At 36.2% G+C, this 22,729-nt stretch overlaps 1 protein-coding gene across 5 annotated transcripts in view; it reads left to right on the plus strand.

The window, feature by feature from the left end:
* Nucleotides 1–22,729, plus strand: part of WDR70 (WD repeat domain 70) — a 318,604-nt gene that overhangs the window by 119,504 nt on the left and 176,371 nt on the right. For all 5 annotated transcript variants that reach the window (XM_060295722.1, XM_060295720.2, XM_070045132.1 and 2 more), the window contains one exon: nucleotides 2,444–2,520. In XM_060295722.1, the coding sequence (XP_060151705.1) occupies nucleotides 2,444–2,520 (77 nt within the window). The remainder of the gene's footprint in view (nucleotides 1–2,443; nucleotides 2,521–22,729) is intronic.

The raw sequence follows: 22,729 nt of genomic DNA on the forward strand, positions 1-22,729 counted from the left end.
GGCCACAATGGTGAGAGGCCCGTGTATTGCAAAAAAAAACGTTTGCACAGCAAAGGAAACCATAAACAAGACGAAAAGACAACCCTTTGAATGGGAGAAAGTATTTGCAAATGAAGCAACTGACAAAGGATTAATCTCCAAAATATACAAGTAGCTTATGCAGCTCAATATCAAAAACATCCAAACAACCCAATCCAAAAATGGGTGGAAGACAGCAATTCCACTACTGGGCATACACCCTGATAAAGCCATAACTCAAAAAGAGTCATGTACCACAATGTTCATTGCAGCTCTATTTACAATAGCCAGGACATGGAAGCAACCTAAGTGTCCATCAACAGATGAATGGATAAAGAAGATGTGGCACATACATACAATGGAATATTACTCAGCCATAAAAAGAAATGAAATTGAGTTATTTGTAGTGAGGTGGATGGACCTAGAGTCTGTCATACAGAGTGAAGTAAGTCAGAAAGAGAAAAACAAATACCGTATGCTAACACATATATATGGAATCTAAAAAAAAAAAAAAGTAGTTCTGAAGAAGTTACGGGCAGGATGGGAATAAAGGCACAGACCTACCAGAGAATGGACTTGAGGACACGGGGAGGGGGAAGGGTAAGGTGGCATGAAGTGAGAGAGTGGCATGGACATGTATACACTACTAAATGTAAAATAGCTAGCTAGTGGGAAGTAACCGCATAGCACAGGGAGATCAGCTCAGTGCTTTGTGACCACCTAGAGGGGTGGGATAGGGAGGGTGGGAGGGAGGGGGACTAAGAGGGAGGAGATATGGGAACATATGTATATGTATAACTGATTCACTTTGTTATAAAGGAGAAACTAACACACCATTGTAAAGCAATTATACTCCAATAAAGATGTTAAAAAAATAAAAATAAAATTAAAAAAAAAGGGCAGAAGACCTAAATAGACATTTCTCCAAAGAAGACATACAGATTGCCAACAAACACATGAAAGGATGCTCAGCATCACTAATCCGTAGAGAAATGCAAATCAAAACCACAAGGAGGTATCACCTCACACTGGTCAGAATGGCCATCATCAAAAAATCTACAAACAGTAAATGCTGGAGAGGGTGTGGAGAAAAGGGAACCCTCTTGCACTGTTGGTGAGAATGTAAATTGGTACAGCCACTATGGAGAACAGTATGGAGGTTCCTTAAAAAACCAAAAATAGAACTACTGTATGACCCAACAATCCCACTACTGGGCATATACCCTGAGAAAACCATATTTCAAAAAGATACATGCCACAATGTTCATTGAAGCACTATTTACCATAGCCAGAATATGGAAGCAACCTAAACGTCCATCGACAGATGAATGAATAAAGAAGAGGTGGCACATGTATACAGTGGAATATTACTCAGCCATAAAAAGGAACTAAATTGGGTTATTTGTAGTGAGGTGGATGGACCTAGAGACTGTCACACAGTGAAGTAAGTCAGAAAGAGAAAAACAAATACCGTATGCTAATGCACATATATGGAATCTAAAAAACTGGTCCTGATGAACCTACTGGCAGGGCAGGAATAAAGATACAGATGTAGAGAACAGACTTGAGGACACGGTGGGGGAAGGGGAAGCTGGGATGAAGTGAGAGAGTGGCATGGACATATATACACTACCAAATGTAAAATAGATGGCTAATGGGAAGCAGCCGCATAGCACAGGGAGATCAGCTGGGTGCTTTGTGACCACCTAGAGGGGTGGGATAGGGAGGCTCAAGAGGGAGGGGATATGGGGATATATGTATACATATAGCTGAGTCACTTTGTTGTACAGCAGAAACTAACACAACATTGTAAAGCAATTATACTCCAATAAAGATAAAAATAAATAAATAAAATATTTGCAGTGTTTTTGTATTATGCTCCATCCTGAGTAGGGCTAATCTTCCTGAATCATTTTAAAGATGTTTCTATTTTCTCACATATTTATTCTTACAGATGTATTGTAGAATTAAGATTGTTGACACATTTTAAAGAATGGATTTTTTTTTCCCCATCCTCTTGCTTTTGCCTTGGTTAGTTGTAAGTACTTTCTATTCTCCTTAATTCTTTTCCACTGATTTTTTTTCCCCATTGTCTTATTGTGGTTTTTCTTTTTACTTCGTTCCTGAAGAGAGGTTGTCATTTCCCCCACTCTTTCTTTTTAAGCACCTGTTATATGTAAGCACTGTACTAATTCCTGGGCAGGAGGGGTTACATGGTGAATTAAAATTAAAATAAACAAAGTGAAATAAACAAAGCATATTATGAAATAAAACTGAAATAACAATAATATCAGTTTGTAATTAAAATAGTGTGCCTTGGGGAGGACTAAAAAGTTTTACTTTTAAGCGTACTATGTCAGCTTTTGGTCAGTTTGTTTATTTTTACATTTTTAAAAGAATTTTTTCCTTTTTTTTTTTTTTTAAGGGTCATACAGCAATGCTTCATACTGGCTCATGGCATCCCAAAATAAAGGGAGAATTTATGACTTGCTCAAATGATGCGTGAGTATTGTTGATAATTCATCTAATACATTCACATATTTCAGTATTTTCTTTAACCTTTATATTGTAGCAATCTTGCCAGTAAAGTAAGAGATAGAATATTAGTAATCCTGATGTTTATATAGTCTTGTTCTCAACTTTACCTTGAATTTAGCTGGCCTTATAAGGTTTGCTTAAATAAATATGGAAGCTATAGAAATGAGAGCTGGAAGAAATTCAAGTGGTGTTTATTAGGGGGCATAATGGATCAGATTGATGTTGTTAAGTGGACTCAAATGACTTTAAACTTTGTTACTTTTTATAGTAAAGGCTGATTTCCATCTGAATCTAATAGCTTATATAAATTTGTTTTTTAAATGGTTTTTTGGAAGTAACAACTGAAAAAATTGATTTAATGTTTATTCAGATTCTTTTTTCAAAAAATTAGTTAATTAATTTGGCTGTGTTGAGTCTTTGTTGTTGCATGCAGGTTTTCTCTAGTTGCGGTGAGCAGGGCCTACTCTTCATTGCAGTGTGAGGACTTCTCAATGCGGTGGCTTCTCTTGTTGCGGGGCACGGGCTCTAGGCGCATGGGCTTCAGTAGCTGTGGCGGGCGGGCTCAGTAGTTGTGGCTCGTGGGCTCTATAGAGTGCAGGCTCAGTAGTTGTAGTGCACGGGCTTCATTGCTCTGTGGAATGTAGGATCTTCCCGGACCAGGGCCCGAACCTGTGTACCCTGCATTGGCAGGTGGATTCTTAACTACTGCCCACCAGGGAAGTCCCTATTCAGATTCTTTTGCATTATATTTGTTGGCTTAGGATTCAAGAGTATTACAGGGAATATTTGAGCAGCTTTTTCCTGAGTTGTTATATTGTATGATTCATTTTTAGTATTAAGAGTAGTTCGCAAGAATAAGTTATTTGTAATATTACAGAGAAACTTACAATGAAAAATCTTATAAATGAAAATATACAGATGATATTACTTGGGTGAAACACATATTTTATTTATTTTTAATAGATCTTTATTGGAGTATAATTGTTTCACAATACCATGTTAGTTTCTGTTGCACAACAAAACGAATCAGCCATATGCATACACATGTCCCCATATCCCTTCCCCCTTGATCCTCCCTCGCATCCTCCCTATCCCACCCCTCTAGGTCATTGCAGAGCACTGAACAGATCTCCCTGGGCTACGCTGCTGCTTCTCAACAGCCAGCTATTTCACATTTGGTAGTGTATATATGTCGATGCTACTCTCACTTCACCCCAGCTTCGCCCCCCCATTCCATGTCATCAAGTCCATTCTCTATGTCTACCTCTTTATTCCTGCCCTGGAACTAGGTTCATCAGTACCATTTTTTTTTTTTCAGATTCCATATATATGCGTTAGCATACAGTATTTGATTTTCTCTTTCTGACTTACTTAACTCTTTATGACAGACTGTAAGTCCATCCACCTCACTACAAATAACTCAATTTCGTTTCCTTTTATGGCTGAGTAATATTCCATTGTATATATGTGCCACATCTTCTTCATCCATTCATCTGTCGATGGACACTTAGGTTGCTTCCATGTCCTGGCTATTGTGAAAAGAGCTGCAGTGAACATTGTGGTACATTACTCTTTGAATTATGGTTTTCTCAGGGTATATGCCCAGTAGTGGGATTGCTGGGTCGTATGGTAGTTCTATTTTTGGTTTTTTAAGGAACCTCTGTACTGTTCTCCATAGTGGCTGTATCAATTTACATTCCCACCAACAGTGCAAGAGGATTCCCTTTTCTCCACACCCTCTCCAGCATTTATTGTTTGTAGATTTTTTTGAGGATAGCCATTCTGACTGGTGTGAGGTGATACCTCATTGTGGTTTTGACTTGCATTTCTCTCATGATTAGTGATGTTGAGCATCCTTTCATGGGTTTGTTGGAAACCTGTATGTATTCTTTGGAGAAATGTCTATTTAGGTCTTCTGCCCATTTTTGGATTGGGTTGTTTGTTTTTTTGATATTGAGCTGCATGAGCTGCTTGTATATTTCAGAGATTAATCCTTTGTCAGTTGCTTCATTTGCAAATACTTTCTCCCATTCTGAGGGTTGTCTTTTCGTCTTGTTTATGGTTTCCTTTGCTGTGCAAAAGCTTTTAAGTTTCATTAGGTCGCATTTGTTTATTTTTGTTTTTATTTCCATTTCTCTAGGAGGTGGGTCAAAAGGATCTTGCTGTGATTTATGTCATAGAGTGTTCTGCCTATGTTTTCCTCTAAGAGTTTGATAGTGTCTGGCCTTACATTTAGGTCTTTAATCCATTTTGAAGTTCATTTTTGTGTGTGGTGTTAGGAAGCATTCTAATTTCATTCTTTTACATGTAGCTGTCCAGTTTGCCCAGCACCACTTATTGAAGAGGCTGTCTTTTCTCCATTGTATTCTCTTGCCTCCTTTATCAAAGATAAGGTGACCATATGTGTGTGGGTTTACCTCTGGGCTTTCTATCCTGTTGCATTGATCTATATGTCTGTTTTTGTGTCAGTACCATACTGTCCTGGTTACTGTAGCTTTGTAGTAAACTCTGAAGTCCGGAAGCCTGATTCCTGCAGCTCTGTTTTTCTTTCTCAAGATTGCTTTGGCTATTCGGGATCTTTTGTGGTTCCATACAAATTGTGAAATTTTTTGTTGTGGTTCTGTGAAAAATGCCATTGGTTGTTTGATAGGGATTGCATTGAATCTGTACACTGCTTTGGGTAGTAGAGTCATTTTCACAGTTTTGATTCTTCCAATCCAGGAACATGGTATATCTCTCCATCTTTGTATCATCTTTAATTTCTTTCATCAGTGTCTTATAGTTTTCTTCATACGGGTCTTTTGTCTCCTTAGTTAGGTTTATTCCTAGGTATTTTATTCTTTTGGTTGCAGTGGTAAATGGGAGTGTTTTCTTAATTTCACTTTCAGATTTTTCATCATTAGTGTATAGGAATGCTACAGATTTCTGTGCATTGATTTTGTATCCTGCTACTTTACCAGATTCATTGATTAGCTCTAGTGGTTTTCTGGTAGCATCTTTAGGCTTCTCTATGTATAGTATCATGTCATCTGCAAACAGCGACAGTTTTACTTCTTCTTTTCCGATTTGGTTTCCTTTTATTTCTTTTTCTTCTCTGATTGCTGTGGCTAAAACTTCCAAAACTATGTTGAATAATAGTGGTGAGAGTGGGCAAACTTGTCTTGTTCCTGATCCTAGTGGAAACGGTTTCTGTTTTTCACCATGGAGAACAATGTTGGCTGTGGGTTTGTCATATATGGACTTTATTATGTTGAAGTAAGTTCCCTCTATGCCTACTTTCTGGAGAATTTTTATCATAAATGGGTGTTGCATTTTGTCGAATGCTTTTTCTGCATCTGTGAGATTACTGTATGGTTTTTATCCTTCAATTTGTTAATATGGTATATCACATTGATTGATTTGCCTATATTGAAGAATCCTTGCCTTCCTGGGATAAACCCCAGTTGATCATGGTGTATGATCCTTTTAATGTGCTGTTGGATTCTGTTTGCTGGTATTTTGTTGAGGATTTTTGCATCTGTGTTCATCAGTGATATTGGCCTGTAGTTTTCTTGTTTTGTGACATCTTTGTCTGGTTTGGGTATCAGGGTGATGGTGGCCTCGTTGAATGAGTTTGGGAGTGTTCCTCCCTCTGCTATAGTTTGGAAGAGTTTGAGAAGGCTAGGTGCTAGCTCTTCTGTAAGTGTTTGATAGAATTCGCCTGAGAAGCCATTTGGTCCTGGGCTTTTGTTTGTTGGAAGATTTTTAATCACAGTTTTAATTTCAGTGCTTGTGATTGGTCAGTTTATATTTTCTATTTCTTCGTGGTTCAGTCTCAGAAGGTTGTGCTTTTCTAAGAATTTGTCCACTTCTTCCAGGTTGTGCATTTTATTGGCATATAGTTGCTTGTAGTAATTTCTCAGGATCCTTTGTATTTCTGCAGTGTCAGTTGTTACTTCTTTTTTTATTTCTAATTCTGTTGATTTGAGTCTTCTCCCTTTTTTTCTTGATGTGTCTGGCTAATGGTTTATCAATTTTGTTTACCTTCTCAAAGTACCAAGTTTCAGTTTTACTGATCTTTGCTATTGTTTCCTTCATTTCTTTTTCATTTATTTCTGGTCTGATCTTTATGATTTCTTTCCTTCTGCTGACTATTGGTTTTTTTTTTATTGTTGTTGTTCTCTCTCTAATTGCTTTAGGTGTAAGGTTAGGTTGTTTATTTGAGGTGTTTCTTGTTTCTTGAGATAGAATTGTATTGCTATAACTTTCCCTCTTAGAACTGCATCCCATAGGTTTTGGGTCATCGTGTTTTTGTTGTTATTTGTTTCTAGGTATCTTTTGATTTCCTCTTTGATTTCTTCTGTAATCTCTTGGTTATTTAGCAGCATATTGGGTAACCTCTGTGTGTGTATTTTTTACAGTTTTTTTCCTTTAATTGATATCTAGTCTCATAGCATTGTGGTCGGAAAAGTTACTTGATACCATTTTAGTTTCCTTAAATGTACCAAGGCTTGATTTGTGACCCAAGATATGATCTGTCCTGGACAACATTGGTACAGTTTGTGTCAGAGAATGCTTTGCCTGTGTTCTATTCTAGGAGTTTTATCATGTCTTGCTTATATTTAAGTCTTTAATCCATTTTGAGTTTATTTTTGTGTATGGTGTATGGGAATATTCTAACTTTATTGATTTACATGAGGCTGTCCAGCTTTCCCAATACCACTTGCTGAAGAGACTGTGTTTTCTTCATTGTGTATTCTTGCCTCCTTTGTCGAAGATTAGTTGACCGTAGGTGTGTAGATTTATTTCTGGGCTCTCTAATCTGTTCCATTGATCTATATGTCTGTTTTTGTGCCAGTACCATGATGTAGCTTTATAGTATTGTCTGAAGTCTGGGAGGGTTATGCCTCCAGGTTTGTTCTTTTTCCTCAGTATTGCTTTGTATTCCTGCTGTTTTAAGCTGTTAAATTTTAAAAATGTTTTGTTATGCACCAGTTGTTAACTGACACAGATGATATTATTGCTTCATGTTATGTGGAATCATGGTTATACAGAAGAATGTGTTTGTTCTTAGAAGATACCAGCTAGTGAATTTAGGTGTGAAGTATCATGAGATATGCAACTTACTTTTAAATGGTATAACAAAAATAAAAAGTGCATTTGTGTATATTTTTGTGCGTGTGTGTATGAATATATGTATGGAAAGAGAGAGACTGAGAATATAGATGTGACAAAATGAATGTTAGTGTATATGGTGTTTATTGGAAAAGGTATATGGGTGTTTATTGTACTATTGTTTTAACTTTTTTGTAGCTTTGAACCTTTTCCAAATAAAAAGTTGGGAGGATCTTCTTAATATTAGCTTATGTGGAAGTCATCCATTCCACCCCCAATCTAAAAGTTGAATATAAGATGCGTAAAAAGGGTAGTGGGGATTATAGTTTGTTGTACTCCACTTAAGTTTTTTCTTGGACATTTTCTCAGTGTATTTTAATTTTCTGCATATCAGTGCTGATTAAACTGTGAGAACCTAGTGATTAGGGATTGTAGCAGGATTTCCTAAGCTTGTTCCTAGTAATGCTAGTACCTGTAGGGTGTCCATGGAGAAAGGGTTCCTTTGTCTTTCCCTTGGAGAGTTATAGTGCCAAGGACTAGAGATCCTGAGAAATATACTAACGAAAGAAAACAGCATTTTCTGGGCTTCCCTGGTGGCGCAATGGTTAAGAATCTGCCTGCCAATGCAAGAGACACGGGTTTGAGCCCTGGCCCGCGAAGATCCCACATGCTGTGGAGCAGCTAAGCCTGTGGACCACAACTACTGAGCCTGAGCTCTAGAGCCCACAAGCCACAACTACTAAAGCCTGCTTGCCTAGAGCCTGTGCTCTGCAACAAGAGAAGCCACCGCAATGAGCAACCCGCGCACCACAAGGAAGAGTAGCCCCCGCTCACCACAACTAGCAAAAGTCCACACGCAACAATGAAGACCCCACACAGCCAAAAATAAATAAGTAAATTTAGTAAAAAAAAAAAAAAAAAAAAGAACTGAAAAAGCTGTAAAATTGGCCTACACATGTGAAGACTTTCTGAGGCATGTTATACCATGGTGTAGTAATGTATAAATTATGAAAATGTTAAATTATATTCAAAGCACCTAGAAATAAAAGGAAGCTAATATATTTTTTAAGTTTCTCCCAAAAATATTTAAATAGAAAAAAAACCCTTTAGGCTATAGAAAAGTTTAATTTTCTGAGATCCATTTGTGTAAATCATCATTCCTTGGAGAATTTTATAATTATATTTACATACGTTGTTGATTATTAAAATCAAGTCAAATATGCCTAGCAGCCTTCCAGCAAAAGCCTGTAAAACTCAGTGGTAAATTGGCTGCTCAAGGTCATGATGAGTGGTGGAGCACCCAAGTTCCTCTTGGTCTGGAAAGTGCATGCTCTTTCTATTATGCCATGCCAGAATTCGCCAAGAATTTTAATTGGTATTGTGCATCTTTATAAGCTGCAACGAAATAAAAAAAGATTTATAATTTACTGAATCCCACCATGAAAAGCATTTACTGGTGACAACCTTCATTTCCCAAAGTATATTCCTGGGAGCACTAGGCACAGAGTGTAAATGATGTTGTTGGCTGTAGGAGAGAGAGGGAGTTGTATCACTATGGCTGGAAAATGCTGTTTTCTTTTTTTAAAATATATAAATTTATTTATTTTTGGCTGTGTTGGCTCTTCGTTGCTGCACGCAGGCTTTCTCTAGTTGTGGTGAGCAGGGGCTACTCTTTGTTGCAGTATGCAGGCTTCTCATTGTCGTGGCTTCTCTTGTTGCGGAGCACGGGCTCTAGGCGCACAGGCTTCAGTAGTTGTGGCACATGGGCTTTGTTGTTCCGCAGCATGTGGGATCTTCCTGGACCAGGGCTCGAATCCGTGTCCCCTTCATTGGCAGGCAGATTCTTAACCACTGAGCCACCAGGGAAGTCCCAAGTTTTACTTTTTAAATAACATTAATTTTTGCCATCTCTGGCAGCTAGGAGACTTTTTCTTGCTTACTTTCTGATTCTGGGCAGAGTTTTATACTGTCCATGCTGCCACATAAGTAATGGTTCTTTTTGGGTGATCCCATTATAGAAACAAAGTGTCTGTTTTCAGATTTTAACTAAAGTTATTGTGGTGATCATTTTGCAGTAGGTACAGATATTGAATCATTGTGTTGTACACTTGAAACTAATATAATGTTATATGTCAGTTATACCTCAATTAAAAAAGAAAATATACTGTTTAGATCTTGTTTTTACACTATCTGACATTGCTTTTATCTAACTTATTTCTTTGATCCTTTTATCTAATTCTAATTATTCTAATTATACCAGCATTTGTAAAATTAATAGCTTTTATTTTATTTTCACTGTGTGGGTAATTAAAAATATGTCTATATATTTTAAAGCATTTGTTATAGAAATTTTACATGAAACAATAACTTCTTTGAACGATTAATGGGATTTAGGGTTTAGCTGTCAGTAGAACCTAAATGCCAAAAATGTTCCTATTCATACTTTCTGATTGTGGTGAAATATGCTTATAATAAAAGACATAATTTACTCAGACACTTTTTAAAGCTCTTTTTCTTCATGAGTTCTGAGAGTAATGAGAATCTATTCTGAAATTACTGCTGTAATTGAGATGTGCACATTTTGGTGTTAGTTTGATTTAGCTTCTGTTGACAAGCTTTTTCTGTAGGCTTGAATGGAAAAAATGCAAATCTTTTAATTTTATCATAAATTCATTTGGTTCATATAAATTCATTCCTTTCAAAATAGTTTCCTTTTACTCAGCTCTATTTTATTTCTATTTATATTGAGAAAACACACAGTAGGTAAAAAGTCTGTAAGATTTTAAAATAATAATAATAGCTCACTGCAGAGCTAGCTACCAGGACAAATTCTTTAAAAGGTTAGGTTTAGAACTTAAAATTAGGGTTTATGATTGTGGTTGGGCTCTAAATATCACCATTCACCATTTTATGTGGATTAATTTGTTACACAGACTGTGGTTGGATTTTTGTTGTTTGTAATCAATTGTATTTTAAACGGAAGATGTCAGTGTTCTCAATTCCTATCATGAAACATAATACAATGAAACACAAAATCCTGGAAACGTATCTTAATTGGAAAATGAAATTAACAGTTATTGAGAACCATGCAGTATTTGGAGCTCTAGAACTAGTTTTCTCTTAGGAATTGGTAAGAGCATAAAATAGGGCATTAGTTAATCAGTTATTTTGAAGTGACTTGAAAACAACTCACCAAAAACAGTCTAGATATTTATTAAGTATATTTTGATCTTGTGGTGATTGAAAGTAATTGGATGCTGGTCTGAAGAAGTCAGCACTAGACGCAGAGGAGAAGTTTCACACATAATTTTACAGATGAATTATATATTACTCTGTTAACTGGTGACATGGTTTGGCTCACTAAAAAACCCGATAATGTAATTTTTCAAAAAACTATAGCACAGTTTTTTAGTGTTACTAATGAAAGAGATGCAGAACTAAAAAACCTTTTATATTCTTCTTTTTAAAGCTCAGATATAATGTCATTTATATTTTGTAACTCAAAATAAGCTAATAAAATATTACTGGGGGAGTTAAACTTACTCAACAGTCAAGAGTTATTTATAATTAAGCATTTTAACTTTATATACATTTTAATTTTTAAGCTCCTGTTATGCTTGAATAGCCTTTGTTTGATTTATAGTTGTCCTAGCGCTTTCAACTTACTTAGATAATATTTTTTGTCATATGTTTACAGTATAAAACTTCACCTTATGTCTCTAGGAATTATATAAAAATTTAATGTCACATTATCCTTGATTTAAGTTTTATGTACTTTTTATACAAAATGTTGCTCATGTGCACTGTATTGCCATACGTAAGAAGGGTAAGATGTTCATACCTTCAAAAATGTTGGCAGAAAGTTTGATCAAGTCCACGTTTATGTTTTACTTTATTTGCACACTTTTCACAGTTGTTAGTAGCTTGTTTTGGCTAAGGGAACATCAGTGCTGAACAGTGATTTCTGTGTGGGGATTATAAATGGTGAGGGATGCTTTTTAGTATTTTCTTTATCTTGAAATCCATAAGAAAAACATTGTTAGTTTCACCAGTACATCTCTGTTACATCAGTTCAATTTTTAAAATATTTGTTTATTTATTCACTTGTATGTTTATTTTTAAAGGGAATATGGATGTTTCTAAATGTTGAAGAGTATACTTGTTTACTGGCATCCCTAGGTTAACTGAGTATTTGATAGAAGGTGGTTTGAATTTCTTCTGGGGATTTCTAGGCCAGGCAAGGTAGCGTCAGTACACCTGGTCCACTCCATGCGTGACTGAATGGACCTGTATGTATGACTAATGTACCAGTATTCTTACGGTATGTGGTGGCCCTCTTGGCCATTTATGGAGTAGTTGTTTATGAAGAATATTGTTCCTGTGAAAACTGATGAATTGAATTTAGTTGCAGGAATGGGAATAAAAGATGTTTCCGTAGCTTGCATTTTTGCTCTTCTTGAAACTCATAATTCAAATTAAAATGTTTCTTTGTTTGCCTCTCTGACTTTTTCTGAAAGTTTTGGCTACAAGCGATTTTTCCTTTTTATATTATCCTTTCCATTTTTTCCCTAAGCTTCTGTGACTACATGGCATATGTAGATGTATACTGTTTCTGAATCCCTTGTTTTCTCTTGTGTTGTATAAGCTTGTTGAATCCATTCCCAACTTTGAAAAAATTGTCACCTCATCTTTTCAGTTTCATATTGACAGAGTTGATGAAGTTAGGATGGCATGTTATCAGGCACTTTGCTACGAGGTGTGAATAATGAGTTGAATTTTCCTGTTGCTTCTTTTTAAATCTAAGTTTATATGACTTGTAAAACTATTTCTGTCTTATAAACTATCCTTTCTTGTGATGGTACTTCTAAAATTTGTCTTGATGAAAATGTTAAATTTGTTACTGCTTTTTAAAAAGGCTCCAAGTGAAAATAGTTTATTCTTCTCTTGGTAACACTTTTCTGTTACTATAATAGTAATAAAATCAAGTAGAATATAAAGTAGAAATATCTCATAAATTGTTAATTACAAGCTTCCCTTTGATACATATTTCCTTAATGGGCTGTGTTCTATTAATTTGAATAAAACAAATGATATTGTTGGAACTTGTACTAACTTATCTATAAATAGAGCTAGCACAGACTTGTTTAACAACACTTCATGTGGTTATTACATTCTTGCAATAACAGTCTGTGTTTTCATGGAGGAAATAAGGCTCACTGATGACATTTTTTCCAACAAAAATTTGGTTACATAGCTTTATCTCTGCATAGAATAACTGAAGAGGTAGAGCAGCTTCTGGTTTATATCACATAACTATGTTGTAGTTAGCATTCTTTATCTTTCCTAGGCGGTTTTACTTATATGCCCCAAATAGGCTGAAGATTATGACTCTTGTTCATAACGCATTACATAATTTATTTTTTCACAGAAAAATACATCCTTTGCAAACACAACTTTCATCATTCTTAATTTCATTGTGCTCTTGTAAAATCATTTTGTCTATCAACCAGCAAATATTTATTGACAACCCACTGTGTGCTCAGGCTCACCTAGACTTTGTGGGTAAATAAACCAGTTCCTGCTCTTGTAGAATTTAAAATACAGTGAGGAGACAGACATTTGAAAATACTTATGAATAGTTAAGTAAATAATTATGCATGTAAAATGCTGTGAAGGAACAATATATGAGGAAGACCTAAAGCATACTGGAGAAAAAGCTTTTATGAGGTTGTGATGTTTAAACTGAGATGTGAAAGATGAATGGTCATTGAAAAGAGGGGGATGCCATCCCAGACAGAGGAAACATCATATTAAAATGCCTATTATAGGAACTGAGAGAAATCCAGCATCACTAAAGCACAGCGAGCAAGATGGAGAGCAGCATGAGATGAATTTGCTTAAGTAGATGGGGGCCAAATCATGCAGGGCCTCACAGACCATGTTGAACACATTTGGATTTTATTCCAAGGACAACTACAAGAGGTTAAAGGATTTTAAGCAGGGGAGTGACACAGTCAGATTTACATTAAAATGAATTACCCTAACATCTCTATGGAATAAATTGGATGGGTGAAGGTCAGGGCACTTGTAACCATATTCTAAGAATTTTATAATGAGTGGCTTTCATTCTGTTAGGTCAGTGATTCTTTTCTTTGCTTTTAGGGTTTTCATACATAAAACACACTCCCATCAGTAACACTGCTCATCATTTGTAGTGAATCTAATCTCCATCCATATGCTACCCACGCCTCAGGTGAGAATCACTGAGCTAGTCCAGATCTTACCTGATAGGAAAACTGATGTTGAGAGAAGTGACTTAGACAAGGTCACGTAGGTAGTTAGCCAATGGTAGAGCAAGCACTTCAACCCACAGTTGAGACAATCTTCCAGAGCCCTTTTCACATAATTTTTCTTAGATTTAGGAATCTAGCATCATCAGTTAGAATGTATTTACTATGCACTGTGGATTGGCTATTGGACAACAAAATATATGTAGCAAATTCTCTAATATAAAGATAATAGTATAGGAGATATAATGATGAATGAAACAGTGGTTTGCAACAGCAGTTTCATAGTGTGATCCAGGGACCTTTGGAGGTCTCTGAGATCTTTTAGCTGCTCTACAAGGTCAGAACTATTTTCATAAAAATGGTAAGGCATAATTTGGCTTTTTTCACTGGGTTGACATTTGCACTGATGACACCAAAGCAGTGGTGGGTAAAACCCCTGGTATCTTGGCCTTAATCAAGGCAATGGTACCAAACTGCATGAGTAATCACTGTATTTACTGCCACACATTCATAATTTTTTTTAAAAAATGCCAGTTTTACATAAGGATGTCCTTGATGAAGCAGTAAAAATCATTAGTTTTATGAAATCTTAACACTTGAGTACATGTCTTTACTGTTCTCTATGCCAGAATGGGAATGGCATATAAAGCACTTCTGCTGCATACCAAAACATGATTGTTTGAAGGAAAAACACTTGCATGATTGAGTTGTGAGCCAACTTTCTTTTTCATGGAACACCATTTTTACTTGTAAGAACTGTCAACAGACAAGGTATGGTTATTCAGACTGGACATTTGGCACACATTTTATTTAAAAAAATGAACAAAGTCACTATTATTTTAATGAAAACAACTGACAGATTTGTGTCCAGTGATGAAATTTGAGTTTTCAGGTAAAATATAGAACGTTGGAAATTTTAAAATATTTCTTTGAGCTTGACAGCTTCTTAGTACTTAAAGGGGTTTTGTTTTGTTTTGATGAAATCAGTTATATTAATGAGTATGTTTTTTGGTTTTTTTTTTTTTACAATTGTTTAATGAAATATATCAACATTTTGAAGATTTTCATAGCCCAGTGACCAATATTTTTTAAGTGACCAGTGCACGATGTCACAGAAAGGATCTCTGCAAAGTTTAAGATAGACCTATAGATTTTAATGTAAGAGTGTGTAAAGTGTATTGACTTAGTTTCAGATTCCACATTGCAGCTTACTTTTAAGAAACTACCCACTGGTTGAATTTTGGTGCAGTATTGAAGAATATCCACAACTATCTGAAAAGGCTATTAAAATACTCCTTTTCCCCACTGCATACCTGTGTGATGGATTTCCCTTCATGTGGTTTAACAAGAACAGCATATTGTAACAGATTGAATACAGAAGTACTAAGTACTGTCCTCTACTAAAGTCACACTTCAAAGTGATTTGCAAAAATGTAGAATAGTGCTACATTTCTTACTATTTTTGTTTGTTTCGTTTGGAAAATAATTGTTATATTTTCATGCGACACTTTTGTTTATATATATTTTTCATAAATACATGCTAATATATGAGTTTGTTAATATTCTCTCTCTCTCTCTTTTTTTTTTTGGCTGCGCGGCTTGTGGGATCTCAGTTCAGTGACCAGGGATTGAACCTGGGCCAAGGCAGTGAAAGCCCGGAATCCTAACCATTAGGCCACCAGGGAACTCCCTGAGTTTGTTGATAGTCTTAATTGAGTCAATAGATACTTTAAAACTTTGTGCTGTTGTGGTAAACATCTATAGGTAGGACACATATAAAGAAAAGCTCCTTGGGGTGTGTGGACATTTTAATGTCTGTTAATGCAATTTTATTAAATTGCCATCCATACCAGCTTTTAAAGGATTTCTTTTTCATAACACTTAGTTTAATTCTACTTGTGGAATGCAGTTAAAAGTTCTGTATTTACTATATTTTTAAAAAATATGTAACTCAGCATTTTTGGTAGCTCATATTGAGCTTCTCCAGTTAGTACCATCTATCTTAGTATATTAGCATTGGCAGAGAAAGCTATGTGTATCTTCAAAGCTCAGTGTTTTTTCATGTCACCCAGAGAATATACAAAATATATATTTGTGCAATTTCGTAGCCTCGCTGCAAGTGTTAAATGTGGTAATATATGGAAAGCATAGTTCTTGGCACATAGTTGGTGCTCGATACAAGTTTAGTTCCATTCTGGGCTTTTTATTTTGTTCGACCAAATGTATTTAAAATATACAAGGCCAAGTTTGCTGTTACTGTAATGCAAAGCTTGGACCATAAATTAATTCAACATCTGTCATCTACTACCTGTGAGAGCTTGGGCAACATACTTGCCCTTCCTGGACCAGTGTCTTCATCTGTAAAATAAAAGTCTTAGGCTGCATTAATTTAATTCTGCCCTTTCAATAAGCACCAGTTATCTATGTGAAGAACAATTCTAAAACTAAACTACAGAAAAGTTTAAGCCAATACTAAATAGGCTTTGATTAGGAAAGAGGAGTGAAAGCAGTGGGTAGTGTAAAAATAGTTACCAACATGACTGTCCACTGTGGGAATGCACGAAGAAGAGGCAAAAAGGGAGTCATACAGAAATGAACCAGATTTGCATTTGGAGGATCTTTTCTCCACAGGCCAGAGCTAAGAAATTTTCTTCAGTTAAGCTCAGCAAATATTTATTTTATATCCAGTGTTGTGGGTCAGGAGCTGCATTAGGCACCATGCTTTGAGCTGAATGCACAGAGATGAATACAACATGGTCCTCACTCTCCAGGGTGCTTCCCAGGCTCCCAGGATCATTGGGTACCCATAACACTATGATTTGCAGCAAGGACATGGGAGTGGCTCATTCTGGATTGTTTCTTCAGAGGTACATGAAGCCCTGTTTGCTAGGAAACATGGATCCCATAATGGAAGAACATAGTTTTCCTCTAGTTACTTTTCAGCCTGGGCCTTAGTTCAGACTCACCTGGGAAAGAGAAAGTTTTTTCCAGAGAGGATGGTGCTTGAGTCTTCAGTAAGTTGTAGTATCAATCACTGGATCATTTCCTATTTCAGAATAACCCCAACCTCTGCTTTTATGAAAACTACTTCAAACCAACAGAGTGGACCCCAAGAGTTGGTGTTTTCTTTATATGCGTTATGGGCCAGGAGCTTTATATACTCTGTCTCACTTAATCCTCACAGCACTGGCTCGAAGAAGGAAGCGACTCACTAGGTCACACATCTATTTAGAGGTGGAGTAGGGATTGGACCTCGTGCCTGGGTCCATTATACCACATTCCCTCGCTAGTTTTAGTTATCTTAAGCCCACAGTCATCTGTATCCTGTGTACTATATCTTCCTTCAGAGTAGATGGTTGCATGGTAAAGCTGATCCTGGGGTAGTGCAGTGTGTTCCAGACTCCATTGTGAGACCCCTTTCGGGTCATGACCAGCATTTTTTGCAAAATAAAATCAAGTAGAAATTGTTACACTGTGTCACGGTTAGTACTGTTCTGTTTCAGTTGTAGGTGTTGGAGGGTGAGTGGGTGTGTGAATGTGTGGGTCTTAGCATAAGGTATTTCCTGCTATGGGAAAGTCACTCCCCGTTTCAGTATAGGACATGATCACAAACTTCACCATTGTGTCTTTTCTCCAGGTTTTGAAAATATTCCATATTCCATTTAGTTACAAGGCAGTAAAATGTAGTTCTCAGCTTGGACCCTGAAGCCAGAGCATGCAGGTTTGAATCCAGACCCTGCCATTTACAGTGACTCTTGGCAAGTTATTTCGTGTCTCCGTGCCTCTGCTCTGTCTTCTGTAAAATGGGGTTGTGTAAACATTAAATGAATTGATATACCTAAAGTGCTTAGGATAGTGTTCATCTCATGGTAGCACTCCGTAAGTTATCTGCTGTTATTATTGTTGTTATTGTTAGTGTTGTTGAAAGGTTTATATCTCTCTCAGAGGGATTATGGACATATTGACTTAACAGCAGCTTTCCACAGCAGACAGTTGATTCATATGGTTAATTAATTTATTGCAAACTTTTCATATGCTACAAGAATGCTAACTTTGCCACTGTTTTAGTACAATTCTCCCTTTGTTTATACACTGGGATTGCTTTATTTGGCTAACACCACCAAAGACAGCTACTAAGTAATGTACCTGTTTAAGAGTTATTGTGGAAAATAGTGAGCATGACTGTACCAGATCTTGGCCTGTGAAGAACTGGCTGTCTTTATCAGCTGATTTAATCTTGGTCATAGTCCAGCATTGCTGGCTCATAAAATCTGTGTTTATGCCCTGGCCCACTATGTTATAGAGGACTAAATAAGTACTATACCTAGGCCCATCTGCCTGAAGCTCTGTGGCAGATTTGGAGTAAGATGTTTGGTGATCAGGGAAAGCTTCACAAAGGAAATAACGTTTGAGTTGAGGGTTGAATATTTGAGTTGAAGTCGTCTAGGAAAGTAGCTAAAGGAAAATAATTCCAGGCACCAGTAAGATTTCATACCAAACTCTGAAGCCCAGAAGTCTTAAAATAGTCACAGAAAGGAAAAATAAGCAGAAGCAGTGAACAGAAGAAACTCTAGGCTGTTGTCTTCTAGGTTATCAATTACAGATTTTTATAAAAACTTACTGGACAAAAATAACCAAAGGTTAAATATGTGTTATAGAATTATTTGTATTATTTCAAATTATATTTTTTATATAACCAAACTTATAGTGAATAGTTAGCGACATTTTATTATGATGATCATTGATAGAATATTCTTTTGTTTATAGAATTGTGTGCTTTACCTCTTTTCTTCTTAGCTTCCATTAGCAGGTACCACCTAATGGCAGCCGGTAGAATTGCAGGCAATAAATGGAAAAATTTATTGGAAAAAAATCTATTGGAAAAATTCATGACTTAGCAGGGAAAGCCCAACCCAGTTCACGGAATAATTAGTACATATAATGTAGTGATATGAGTTAATCTTTTTTCATAGATCCCTGGGGTGAGCATGTTGTAGAGGATGGGAACCAACTGCCAATATCTTTATGTCCAAATTAGTGTTATATTAGGAAGTGTAAATTGTTGAGGGATTACACAGGATTTAATATTTTTATTTTCTTTTTGAATTATGTATTAGAAATGAAATCATTGAGATTTTGAATACTTCCAAAAGAAAAGATCAGTTAACTTAAATTGACTCGAAATATATGATCAGCCAGCATGAAAAGAAGTTAGTTATTGTTTCAAAACAGCAGAACTAGTGCTTGACATTTATAAAGTTCATTTTTAAAAAGATTAACAAAATCACTCATGTTAATGACCACCCAAGTAGCTTTTATAATTAATACTGATGGGCCTTGAAGAGCATTGGCAAGGCACTGACCCTGAAGATCACACTGAGTTTACCAAATATGGGTTATTTATTCTTCTTAGATAGTTTACAGAGACTAGGACTTCTGTAAAACACTATTTTTGTATGGGAATAATAGCCAATGTTATTGAATGCTTGCTATGTGCCAGATGCACTCTTCTAAACACTTTGTATGTATTAACTCATTTAATTCTCTTGCAACAAGACACGTTGGGCAACTACAAGATCCCTTCTTCCTTTTTTTCTTCTCTTACCTACTTTTTGTGTAGGGATACGAAATCATTGCTTTGTTTTGGAGATTCACTTTGACAAAGGCTGGGAGGTGCTATAGTCTTAGTGGTAAGAGGAATGTTTCGAATTTGTAATAGTGTCAGTGGTGAGTCTTTGGTAGTTATATAGTTTCAATGTTAAGCATCTTCTAATAAGAATTTTATTTTGGTTTATGATAATTCTAAGTATTTTATTAAACATACTTCCCATGAGTAATGCATACATTAAATTATCTACCCCACAAGAGTTGACTATATAATAAAAAATGAATTATTTACATTTCCGTTGTGTGAACATTTAATTTAGATTCCTTTTGGAATTTATTTTGAAATATATTATGTATTATGTATATTAATTTATAATCATATTTATTTCTTAATATTAATAATATTCTTAATACAATTCGTATAAGAACTAGCATGACCACTCTATTTCACTCTACGTATGTCAAATGCATTGGCTATTTGAGTTCCATTAATAGTAATATTCTATAAGAATTTCAGTCATTTTTAGATGCAAAGAAAGCCCTTTGGAATGTCAAATTTAAAATAGATATTAGACATTTATTTAGGAGTACTTACTATGATGTAACCCATCTAGATTTTCTGACAGCTTCCTGTTTACTTTTTAAAGCTACAGTATTGCATGTAGTTGCCATGTTAATATCTGTTGGCCCTAAATTTTTTGTTTTGAACTCAGCGTATTTAATATTTTCCTTTGATTCTTAAATATCCCTTTCTTGGTGGAAGTTTATTTCCCTATTCTTCCTTGTCTACCAGCCATCTGTGTTATTCATAGAGATAAGTTTAAATTGCTCTATTAGAGAAAAGTAGGTGGCTCCACAGTGATCTCATTCTTAGGCTAGTAAGCCTAGTTTTGTTGCTTCTTTTTTTTTCCTTATACCTGCCACCACCCTACCCTTAGCTAGAATATTAATAATTTATCTTTCTTTGATACTTATAATTATGTGTATTCTTACCCTATCTTCAAGCAAGACATATTGAACTTTGGTGTGGCATCACTTACTCTTCCCCCTTCTCCACTCGTCCTCCCTCTCTCCTCCACTTCCTTCCCCTCCCCCCTTTCTTCCCTTTCTCTTCTTCCATCAGCCATCCTCCTCCTCCTTCATCTTTCTCAACAACAAATATGAATCCAGAGCATACTGCTATAAAGTTGTATAGAAATATTGACTTATTTGGGTGTTATCTGATGGCTGGAAATGTGTTCATCAGTCGAAATAGAGAAAGCTTTTTGAAAGCCTTGGGAGATTATGGACTGGCTCTCTTTATCCTTCAGTAACACCAAGCTTATTTTGTTTTTCTTACATTAAAATAAAATTTCATTTCTTTCACTTACGTATTTAGTTTTGTTTTGACTGATGAACCTGTTTTTCACTGTATTTATTGCTTATGTCCATAACTTTTCAGAAGATAACTTTTACAGTTTTTTTAGTATTTCCCTTTTGATAGCAAAATTTTCATATTTTAATTAGCCAATTTAAGCAAAGCTAGCTATGGAGAGAATTAAAGCCAAGAAAAGCCATTAATAACTGAGTTTTGCCAAAGTAGCTTGAATTGTGCATTTACGTAATTCAAGATAGAGAGGTAGAGTTACTACATTTATTTTTCATGTGATTAAAATACTAACATTGTAGTGGTTTGGGGGACTAGGTCAGAGCCAGATATTCTTCAGAATCATTATGGATTAACCACTTCCTTTTGATGAATTATTATTATTATTATTTTAAATAAATTTATTTATTTAGTTGGCTGAGTTGGGTCTTCGTTGCTGCGCGCGGGCTTTCTCTAGTTGCGGCGAGCGGGGGCTACTCTTCCATGTGGTGCGCGGGCTTCTCATGTGGTGGTTTCTCTTGTTGCAGAGCACGGGCTCTAGGCACGTGGGCTTCAGTAGCTGTGGCTCGTGGGCTCTAGAGCACAGGCTCAGTAGTTGTGGCACACGGGCTTAGTTGCTCCATGGCACGTAGGATCTTCCCGGACTAGGGCTCAAACCCGTGTCCCCTGCTTTGGCAGGCGGATTCTTAACCACTGCGCCACCAGGGAAGTCCCGATGAATTATTTTCTTTCTACTGTATTCAAAGGCATCTCTCTGACCTGTTGTGCCATGTATTTTTGCTGGTTAAAGTTATATAGTTTTAATGACAGCTAGATCATCTAGTTCACCTCCTTCCGCTAAGATGTACAGTTTATAAGCTGCAGCTTATCCCCTTTCCCAGAGTTCTCAATTTAAAGTCAAATATGAGAGTGTCTGGTAAGCAAAACATTAGCTATTATCTAACTGTCTATATTAGATTGACACCTTTCCTTTTTTTAAAAAAAATTAACATCTTTATTGGGGTATAAATAGTTTACAGTGTTCTGTTAGTTTCTGCTGAATAAAAAAGTGAAACAGCTACACGCATAAGTATATCCCCATATCCCCTACCTCTTGCGTGTCCTTCCTACCCTCCTTGTCACACCCCACTAGGTGGTCAAAAGGCACTGAGCTGATCTCCCTGTGCTATGCAGCTGCTTCCCACTAGCTATCTATTTTACATTTGGTAGTGTATATATGTCAGTGCTACTCTCTCACTTTGTCCCAGCTTACCCTTCCCCTTCCCCATGCCCTCAAGTCCATTCTCTACGTCTGTGTCTTTATTCCTGTCCTGCCCCTAGGTTCATCAGAACCATTTTCTTTTTAGATTCCATATACATGTGTTACCATATGGTATTTGTTTTTCTCTTTCTGACTTACTTCACTCTGCATGACAGACGCTAGGTCCATCCACCTAACTACAAATAACTCATTAGTGTATAGGAATGCAAGAGATTTCTGTGCATTGATTTTGTATCCTGCTACTCTACAAAATTCGTTGATTAGCTCTACTAGTTTTCTGGTAGCATCTTTAGGATTCTCTATGTATAGTGTCATGTCATCTGCAAACAGTGACAGTTTTACTTCTTTTCTGATTTGGATTCCTTTTATTTCTTTTTCTTCTCTGATTGCTGTGGCTACAACTTGCAAAACTATGTTGAATAATAGTGGTGAGAGTGAGCAACCTTGTCTTGTTCCTGACCCTAGTGGAAATGGTTTCAGATTTTCACCATGGAGAACGATGTTGGCTGTGGGTTTGTCATATATGACCTTTGTTATGTTGAGGTAGGTTCCTTC

This window comes from Globicephala melas, chromosome 3 (assembly GCF_963455315.2).
Source record: "Globicephala melas chromosome 3, mGloMel1.2, whole genome shotgun sequence".
Classification (NCBI taxonomy): domain Eukaryota; kingdom Metazoa; phylum Chordata; class Mammalia; order Artiodactyla; family Delphinidae; genus Globicephala; species Globicephala melas.